The sequence below is a fragment of the Monopterus albus genome, unplaced genomic scaffold (genome assembly GCF_001952655.1).
Source record: "Monopterus albus unplaced genomic scaffold, M_albus_1.0 scaffold61.1, whole genome shotgun sequence".
Classification (NCBI taxonomy): Eukaryota; Metazoa; Chordata; class Actinopteri; order Synbranchiformes; family Synbranchidae; genus Monopterus; species Monopterus albus.
The window spans coordinates 2,590,625-2,600,773 of record NW_018127941.1 but is presented as its reverse complement, the minus strand read 5'-3'; the positions used below and the strand labels follow the sequence as shown (position 1 = coordinate 2,600,773).

The window sequence follows — 10,149 nt, the reverse complement described above, 5'->3', positions numbered from 1 at the left end:
GAATATAGTCAATACTGGCAGATATAAAGGACAAGCCTACCTGTACAAATCTTACTCGCATTTTCTTGAAAGGAGAACTCCTTCTTTCCTTACACAGATGCTATCACCTGGGTCAGCAGTTCACAACCTTTTTGGCTTGTAACCCTCCACATCAAAGCAATGTGTTACCGAGATCTCTTGTCATGGGTTGGATTGAGAGCAGATCAATCAAAAGGTGATGTTTCCTTTGTTTCTGAGGAACTGAGGTGTCTCTATATTTTTGTCCTCTCCAGCTTACATGAGAGGATCAGAATATTAGGAACACATCTGAATATAATGTAGAATATAATGTAACAACACCTTTAACTATGACCTCCATAATAAACATATAATTGAATTTATACATTTGACAATTTCACCAAAAACTGAAACATTTTGAGCTTCATAAAGAGATGTTAAGGTGGAAGTGTTGCATTGAAGTGCATGCAATTGTACAAGTGTACCTAATAAAGTGGTCAGTGAGTGTACATTCACTGAGTTTGTCAGGCATCAAAGATATGAATGTAAACAACTTTGTTTACAAAAAAATCTCCACAGGACAGCTTAATTAAATTATGCCCCCCTATGAATTATCCTTTGACCCCCTGTAGGATCCCAATCCCCAGGTTGGGAACCACAGTTTTAGGCTAAACATTAGCAGCTCCAACTAGTGAATGTATCTTTTTAAAAACAATATGATGTATGATGTAAAACAATGTGATGTAGTTTGACACAGTGGCTCTTGGAGCTAAATGCTAGGTCAGCATGCTAACACGCAATGGTAATGCAAACATACTGTACTTGTTTAGCTAGCAGCTATAATGTTGACAGCCAAGGCTGATGGGAAATATTTTTAGTCATACAAATTGCCTATATCCCTGGCCACACCCCTTCGGTGGCGTCACACCAGATTATTATTTTTTTTTTAAGCATTTAGCTGCTGGGAAACACCTGCCGTGACATCACTTGGGGGGTTTTGCTAGTGGTGCAGTATGTTTGGGAGTTTCCCGCCATAGGCAGCAGAGCAGCAGCACAACCCTCCTGCCCTCTGCGCTTCATCGCCGCCTCTGACAGGTCAGTGGGCTCTTTAAGAGAAAAGCCTCTGCATCTGCTGATCTGTCAGCAGGCGCGGTGCCGCCCTCACCGCACGTCCTGGTACTGCACCTCCGGGCACCGACAGACACCCGGCTCGCTGAGGGACACGCTCAGGTGTTTGTGTACCTGATGAGCCCAGCGGATGAGACTGTTCGTTATGAATAATCGATGACTGGAATTAAAATGCGCCGGACCCACCGTCCTCGCCATTCCGAACTATGCAAGTGTACAAGGTAACCGGACTGAACTGCAGGGGAGGCACACGGCCACGCTTTAAGTCCGGATCACATCATACATGTTTTATATACAACCATGACATTTTTTTAAAGCTCTGGGATGGACGACGTCTGCCAGTTCACGCCTGTAATTTCAGACACAGCATTTCTCCTCTTTGGTGATTTGGCTGGTTCGGCGACTGGAGGAAGCTGCAGCGGCAGTTTGATCAAGTGTGAGAGTAGCACGACTGTATCGTCCACACTACTGTGAGGGATGTCCATAGGCTGCATAGGTTTTCTGCGCATAAATACAGTAGGTGATCTGTCTGTGTGCAGACACTGGAGCTCAGTATGTCCGGAATGAGTCTCAGCGAGCTGCCCTTAGAGAGCTGGATGTCTCACCTGCCGTGTGCTCTGTGGGACACCCCGCTGTATCACCTGGCCATCCCGGGTAGGCTGCCATGCAATGGCACACTGTAGAGCTGATGAAGCAGGTTGTTGATGAAATGTTATTAGCGGATGTATGTGTGGTGTGTGACTGGTTTCATTGATTACTATTTGGAAATTGTAAGACTCCTTGAGAGTCCACTGTGCTGCATCTAAAATATGCGTTGGAAGCAGGAAAAATGGACAAGGGTCAGGATCTGAGTGACTTTGACAAGGATCAAACTGTGATGGTGAGATGACTGGGTCAGACCATCTCCCACCCTGCAGGTCTTGGTGGGTGTTGTTGGTCTGCAGTGGTTAGTACCTACCAACAGTGTCTAAGGAAGGACAGGTGGTGAACTGGAGACAGGGTCATGGACGCCAACGGCTCACTGATGATGAGGTTGATCTACTGTAGATTAAACTTTTAACTTCCATTTGTACTTTTCAAAAGATTAATGGTTGAAAATGAGAAACACTGTCCATTGGTCTCTATGAAGAGAAAGAGTCAGGGGCTGTAGTGGTGATATCAGGATGGGGAGGCTGTTGGATTTGTCTAAGAAATTCTCTAACTCGTCCTCACGACCACAGTTTTCACTCCTTTTACATAAGTTTTTCACTGAATTGTAGACACATCTGTGCTCTTCTTGACAGTAGAACTGTGGAAGCAAATGGATTCACAGAAGATGCACAGTGAGCTGCAGAGTGACACGAGTGCCAAACAACTGCCACACTGACTCCTATGTAAACAGTATTAAGCGGGTGGTCATAATGTTATGGCTGATCTGTGTAAGCAAAGGTGTTTTTGAGCTATCAGGGCCATCATAGCTGTTACATGGAAGAGTCAGTCTAATGATGATTGTGTTTATTATCTGTGCCCCATTTAGGCAGTCACAATGCAATAACCTACTGTCTGGATACAAATGACAGATCCCCTGTTGACCCCACTCAGCCAGACATGCTTCAAAAGCTGGACAGATACATGAAGCCCCTTATTCGCCCCTTTGTGTACAAGTGGGCAGTAACACAGGTAATAAAGACATACTGTAGCAGCCAGTGTAGCAACTCAGTGTTAAAATAAAACGTTTGTAGCAACAGTGAATTCTGCATCTTGTGTCTTGCAGGAGTACAGTATAAAGCAGCAGCTGGACTGTGGGGTCAGATATTGTGACCTGAGAATTGCACACAGGCCCAATGACAGTTCCACAGATCTCTACTTCTACCATGGTGTTTACACCACACTCACTGTGGAGGTACAGTAGTGGCACACAGACACAAATACACAGTATGTCTCTTTAAAACCAGAAAGATGACTTTAGCACTGCACTGAAGAACTGCTTTGTAACACTTCGGTTTGATTGGCTGTAAATGTTTCATCAGCTCTGTGTCCCAATCTCTCTTAAATTGGCATATGGTTTTAGAGGTTACTGCAGTGGCAGCATAACACTTTTTTAGAACTTTCTTCACATGCTCCTCATAAATTATCTGGCACTGTTATATGGGAACAGGAGCCAGGCAGTGTTTTAGGGTAATATCAGAGTTGTGTTAGAAACAAAAGCAGCATCCTTCCTTGGTAACACATGTAAAAGACTTGCATTCTGACATGCAGCAGGGCTGTGGAGCCACCGAACAGACCTTTATCTATGACAATACAATTGAAATTAGGGACTAAATCAGCATTTTTGTGATATTCTGCTGTATTTAACATGCCCAAACGCCAGCTGAGCTGCAGAATAATTATCTTAAACGTCCTTGTTTGACAAATCAGATCTCCTTGACCCTGGCAATGTTCCATGTGTGCTATTAAACCTTTAAAAGCAGGCTTTCAGATGCATATTAAAGGATGGCTTCCTGCTGTAGAAGCAGACTAAATGGTACCTTGTGTTTTTCTGGCAGACTGTTCTAATGGAGATAGGAGAGTGGCTGGATGCTCACCCCAGAGAGGTGGTCATTCTGTCCTTCAGCCACTTCCTCGGCTTGAGCCAGGAGCTTCACATGCTGCTGCTCACAACCATACGCAATGTGTTCACCTCCAAACTCTGTCCCAAAACGGTACAACTCATCCTAAAGTTTTGTATTAGAACTTAAAGAATAAGGCTGGATTTTTTTTTTGTAACACATCCTATGAAAGATTGTCTGTGCAGCCAAAGCTGAAAGAGTTTCTCAGTTTGATGGTGCATGAACGCAGCATCCTGTAGTTCATGCCTGATGAGATTGGTTCAAACATACACTGCCCAGGGTGCACTATGCACCTGTATCTGTGTCTCACTGTGCACAGTGTCTTTGCTGATGTCAATTACCCTCTTTCTCAGGTGAAAGGCATAGATGCTGTCTAAGATCATTGAGACCTCCATTTTTGTCCAAAATCTCTTACATCAGTGATTCACACTGATTCACATTCGCACTGGACGTTCCTCTGCAATATATAAACATTGTAGTTTATGCATATCCTGACCTGCTGCTTTACATACTCACTAGACACATGCATTAAACTAAAATGCAGCTGAAAATAGTCTCTAACTGTTGCACTATGGTAAAACACAAGACCCTGGGCACTGAAATTATTGAAAGTATCGAAATATGAACTAACACATTGTTGGTTTTGGTCTTTTCATGGAATTTGTTGACAATAAGAAAAACATAGACTAATCCTGGCCATGCCCTTTAAATGACACACAAAAACTAATCAAACTAAGCCTGTTATTCTGTTGATTTCAGGAAGTGTTAACTCTCAGAAACCTGTGGGCTATAGGCTACCAAGTGATAGTGTCCTATGAGCACAACATTGTCAGCTGTCACAGCGACCTGTGGCCGCATATTCCTTATTGGTGGGCCAATAAATGCAAAGCTGAGGCTCTTATTGAGGAGTTTGAACACAGGAAGCAGCATGGCAGACCAGGTAATCTGCTGTTGGTTCTAATTGAAGATTTGTTACTTGTTAGTTAAAGCTATACCTGGCCTACGGTATTCATTAGCCCTTGTATGTATTTTTGGTTTCAGGAGGTTTCTTTGTCACAGGAATTAATCTGACAGAGGATCTGAAGTACATCTGCACACACCCGACAGAGTCCCTGAAAGACTTGGTGATGTCCACATATCCCATGCTGCTCAGCTGGGTTAAGGAGCAGACGCCTGGCTCTAAAGTCGAATCTCTCAACATCATCGCTGGAGACTTTATCACAGAGAGCCAGTTTGTCCAAACTATCATTACACTGAATGAGAAACTACTGAAGTGATCCTCATGACTTTTCACCAGTATGGTATTATTTTACAAAAGATGTACTGTAAATGACAGCATGAGCTTGTTTTGTTAAGAGGAACAGAAAAAAATACTCAGATACTTGAATTAGCACTTATTTGAGGCAGTGAAATGAATATTTCAGTCTTAAAGCTGCTTGGAAACTGACTTTTTGGTATTTTGTCCTGCTCTTGTTTGTTTACAAGCGCTCCACTATTTATGCAGTGTACTATATCAGTTTTCAGGAGTCGGCAAGGTGGACAGTTTTATGTTATGACCAAAGCAATAATGATACAAATAATCTCACCTTAACATAGGTATTTTAGATGAATAGCACAAACAATGTATTCAAAGAACACATAGCACTGTAATGTAGGACACAAACTTTTATAAGTGTGACATGTGGGCAGAGGGTTTAAGAAGTAGGTAAACTGTATAACCTAAATGTATTTATCCATAGAGAATGTAGAGAAGACAGAAAACGTATGCAGAATGCATGGAAAAGTTATTTGCATGAACCCAACCTTGACTGTTCAACTTATAGTTGATGTTAGCCAACAGGTTAGGCCTTGATTTAAAATGATCCTGCACCTCTGTGCCTGTTGAGACAAGCTTTTCCAATAAACGTGGCATTTTTAAGCAAATAATCTCTTTATTCATGCACTATTCAGAAAGAATAATCACTTTCTTTTTTTAGATGCAGTGCCTGTACTGGACTATCTTGCTCTTGACTCACCAAGCCATTTGTTTTAATTTAAACAAAAGAAGTGATTGCACCTTGGTTGTTTGTGGCCATACAGGGAGTGTCACACTGTGGAGTCCAGGCTTTTGTGTTCTCTTGTGGTATGCTCTCTTTTTCAATGCTTTTGCATTATCTTCCAAAAGCTTGTGATCCCTAAATAATGACAAGGGTTTACTAAAGCTACACCATTGAAGCCTGTGCACTGACAAAAGATCTGTGACTACCTGCTTTGTATATTAGCAGCACATTGAAAAACAAAGAAATAATTCATGTAAAACTCTTTTAGTCAGATGACTTTATTGTAAAAATCTCAAAAAAGGGATGTACAGTTAAGGAGAATTCCTCCTGGTAGATGTAGTTGATTTATGTATGTCAAATGTATGGAAATGTAGATTCTGTGCTGCTGAAATAATTTTCAGTCTAATTACAATAAATAATTCAATAATTGTACATAACTGTACAAGTAAAAATTCTAATATAAACGACATTTCCATTAGAAAATCTACTTTCTAAATTAATACCTTAATGAAATATTTCTGTTGTTAAATTCAGAGCTGACCAGCAGAGCTCTGCTTGAGCCGGTGGACAGTAACAGATGAGGTCACCAGTCCAAATGAAAGTCGGGCCGAGATCATCGGTCCGCCATCTTGTTGTCTGCACCCAGGTACTCTTTGGTTGAACTACGCTAAAAAAAAACGGAAAAACGGCAAACTGATATTCCCCAAAATGATTTATGACAAATAAACTCCTGAAACCAGAAAACTCCATGGGAAGAAAAACCATTATTACTTAATATTAGTGATAATTTCTCATGCATTCAGTGAAGCATGTGTTAGGTTATTTCTTAGTTAAACAGATATTCAGAGATTTGTTGTCTAGAAATGTTTAGTGGAGACAGGATGTCTAGCTCAGGCTGTTAAATGCTCAGTTATTTTCATGTGCTTGCAGACTGTATCTAGGCCAAGGCTAATTAAATCAGACAAAGGCTGCAGGCAGGGATGGTTGTTATTATTAGCTGTAATGCTAATCTTAATATTTGTCTTAATGTGAAATGTCATGTCAAATTGTTCTTAGATACACACCACCAAGCTGCCTGCGCGCCAGGTTGGTGGTGGGAGAGATCTGGACGTGTAATGTTAATTTTACCTGTGATCCTCTGAATAAACCAGTACGGTTATTTTTTATAAAATCTAAAGTGGTCTACTTCGTCTTTGTGAGTTCCTGGTTTGAAAGAGCCGGAAGAAGCTTTGTAAATGAAACAGAGCTTATACATGTGATGGCACGTTCTCAATGATTTTCTAAACTATATAAAAATCACATAGCCAAGATGTCTTTGATTACCATATAGTTTGTCGAGAGCATACATAATTTACATAGCCAATTTACATTACAATCCACTAAAGAATTAATTTGAAACTGAAAACAGTTTCATGGCCTTACAAGCATAAGCATTTCATTTTTAAAAATATGGGTCAACTTCGTTTTATATTTTCCCCGCCTCCCTTGTTGTTATGTCATCGCAACGAGACCGGAAATGTTTGTTAAAGATCGTGATAAAGATGTTAACAGTATATTTAAAGTCACATATTACATAGAAATGCAGGCAGCTTAAATTTACCAAAGTGTGTCACAATAGTGGAATTCTCATTTAACTACTACTCTCGTGTCAGTTTGGGGTGAAAACATAGCTATGTGTCAGTCAACACCACAGAAGCAGGAAGCTCAGATCCTCCACCTCCTTTACAGGAGTTAGGTTAAAGGAGGAAACTGGGATCGATCATATGATGAGCAGCCCTGCAGGTTTGCGACATGGGTCACAGCTGCCAGGACTGGATGGCAGCTTTACCCGAGCAGCTGTGGGACATTCCTCTGACACACCTGGCCATACCTGGTACGGTACACACTTTCTCTTATGCAGTAACTTGTAGTGTGAGTTGCCAGCACAGATATATTTAACTACAATGATTTAAGCTTTAATATTCAGGCACCAAAACAACAAGGTGGTTTTTACAAGAGACCAGAGAACACATTATAAAGCAGCCATGTTCACACACAGACACACGAGTTAAAATGATCAGTTTGCCTGATTTTGCCTTTTATTCCAACAATGAGGTGTGTAGTACCAGGAACTACTTTTGCCCAGTCCAGAGTCAGTATGAGAAGACCTTATAGGGTTTTAATGTGTCAATTCACACCTGGTTATCTAGGAAGCCATGATGCCATGAGCTACTGTCTGGACATAAACTCTCCCCTGGTGAGGTCTGAATCGAGCTCTTTCCGGCTTCTGGACAGACTCTTCTACTGCTTCACCAGACCCATCATTTTTAGATGGGCTACAACACAAGTATGTATAATACTGAGAGTGAAGCGTCTTTTGTTTTTATTTCCCCCACTCACTTCAGTACAGTGTGAAACAACAAAATACACATTCCATACCAGCACCAGTCAGACACCTTGTGCTGATCGTAATCAGTGTTGGGAAGGTTACCTTTGAAATGTAATATGTAGGTGGCAGATGACTAGTTACCCTGTTAAACTATACAGTAATAAGCAACGTTTTAATTACGTCATCAAAATAATGTAACTTATTACTTTAAATTACATGATTACTTTTCTAGAAATGTTTTAAAGTGGGCAATACAACTACCAGATCAGTGTAAACCTCACAACTGTACTTGACACTCAGAAGCTATAAAAGACAGATCTGCACATTGGCAGATGGCGACAGTTTTGTATTCAGATAAAATAGAAATAAAACCTACTGGACAGGCACCAAGCAAAAGCCCTTTTCTGATTTCAGAAGGAAAATATTGTTGAATTTCCTGCATTGAAGAGCATTCCTGTCCAACAACATGGCCAAGTCAAACAAGAGAACCAACCAAAAGCAACATTCAAAATTTAACACATGGCCAAATGGATGGAGCCAGTCTAAGAGACAGCTCCTTGTTAGCCATGCTAGCCTCAGTGGAGCTACACTTAAATTTAATACCGGCAGCTTTGCATGGAAATATGCCAGAAGATGGCATCGTGCAAGGTGAAAAGATCCAAAGCAATAGTATGAAAATTCTTCTTAGCTTTTTACCCCAAAAAATGTATTCAGATGTAACCCCTATGTAATCACCAACTTTTTGATTACTGTAATTTAATTACATGGGTCATTTTCCCAGTAACTATAGCTGAGTGCAGTTACATGTATTTTGTAAATTACAGTAACTAGTTACTCCACAACACTGATCATAATGTCATTATGTCTATGTCAAAGTGGTGTGAGGACACCCATGGGACTAAAAAGTTATTGCTGGGGTGATTTTGAACTCCAGTACCCAGAAATCCTTTGGCAGTGACCTGGTCTCATCTCAGACAGGCATGAAGATTAGAGACCCAAACCTTTTTATTTAATCAGGTGTTGTTACTGAAAATACATTAGCTGCCTACTGTAGCTCAAAACAAGGTAGATGCCAGTAATGTCAGTGAACCAAAACTGTGGGCAGTAAAACTAAAACTGAGCTGAAAGATGCTAAACTGCTCTGTAACACTGAGCTGAACTTGTGTGATAATTATCTGTGCAAACAACTGTCACGTACATGTAGTCATGTGATCCATTCTTAATATAAAAATACTGATGCAAAAGTTCTAAATGATTCTTTGCAAAAACTTTTTCTCACATGCCTTTTCACCAAAGACAATGAATTAAGTTACCAGTCATTCTGTGTTCCCCGACCACAGTCTCAGCACATCAGTGTGCTTTGTGGATGTGGCTGAGATGGCTGGCCAGACAAAAGAATCACAGGAGGGAGGAACATCTTGTTTTGGTATACAATACACTGTAGGTCAATTATTGTGATATTTGATTTGATTTGATTTATTCTTTCAAGCATGTAAAGACAGTTGATATGTCAACACACATAATTACACACATATCCAACAAATGCTAATCCAATATCAATGTGCTTATACCTAGTACATGCTTGAATGGAGTAGGAAGAAGTCAGACTTATCCAGTCCTACCCCATGACATCATCTTACCATCATTGGTTTGCAAGCAATATCTCTACATAGATAATTCTCTTCTACACCACACAAGTAATATACTAAAGAATTGTTACAAAGTGTTAACATTCATACACCACACCCACAATGTTCCATCTGGTTAATCATTAAGCCTGTTCTTGCATACAGTGGGTACGGAAAGTATTCAGACCCCCCTTAAATTTTTCAGTTCAGATATTTCAGTTTTTCTTTTTTAATAAATCTGCAAAAATGTCAAAAATTCTGTGTTTTTCTGTCAATATGGGGTGCTGTGTGTACATTAATGAGGAAAAAAATGAACTTAAATGATTTTAGCATATGGCTGCAATATAACAAAGAGTGAAAAATTTAAGGGGGTCTGAATACTTTCCGTACCCACTGTATAT

At 40.4% G+C, this 10,149-nt stretch overlaps 2 protein-coding genes across 5 annotated transcripts in view; both read left to right on the top strand.

Moving 5' to 3' along the window:
- The first annotated feature begins 975 nt into the window (after positions 1-975).
- Positions 976-6,430, top strand: plcxd1.1 (phosphatidylinositol-specific phospholipase C, X domain containing 1, tandem duplicate 1). 2 transcript variants are annotated; one of them, XM_020603334.1, is made up of 7 exons: positions 976-1,346; positions 1,665-1,779; positions 2,642-2,784; positions 2,879-3,007; positions 3,651-3,806; positions 4,473-4,653; positions 4,755-6,430. In XM_020603334.1, exons 1-7 carry the CDS (start codon positions 1,332-1,334, stop codon positions 4,988-4,990), a joined length of 975 nt encoding a protein of 324 aa, XP_020458990.1. In that variant the 5' UTR covers positions 976-1,331; the 3' UTR covers positions 4,991-6,430. The 2 variants fall into 2 exon arrangements, with proteins under 2 accessions (XP_020458990.1, XP_020458991.1); XM_020603335.1 differs by having other exon boundaries at positions 976-1,559.
- Positions 6,431-7,263: 833 nt separating this feature from the next.
- plcxd1.2 (phospholipase C, X domain containing 1, tandem duplicate 2) overlaps positions 7,264-10,149 on the top strand; it is a 5,103-nt gene continuing 2,217 nt past the window's right edge. For 2 of the 3 annotated variants that reach the window (XM_020603329.1, XM_020603326.1), the window contains exon 1: positions 7,797-8,078. In XM_020603329.1, coding sequence (XP_020458985.1) covers positions 7,842-8,078 — 237 coding nt within the window. In that variant the 5' untranslated portion in view covers positions 7,797-7,841. Of the gene's footprint in view, positions 7,626-7,796; positions 8,079-10,149 lie in introns of those variants that run through there. The other variant, XM_020603328.1, reaches the window with a different exon arrangement.

Coding starts and splice junctions, on each gene's coding strand:
- plcxd1.1 (XM_020603334.1), top strand. Junction 1,780..2,641: donor GTATCACCTGGCCATCCCGG/GTAGGCTGCCAT, acceptor TGCCCCATTTAG/GCAGTCACAATGCAATAACC. Junction 4,654..4,754: donor GAAGCAGCATGGCAGACCAG/GTAATCTGCTGT, acceptor TTTTGGTTTCAG/GAGGTTTCTTTGTCACAGGA.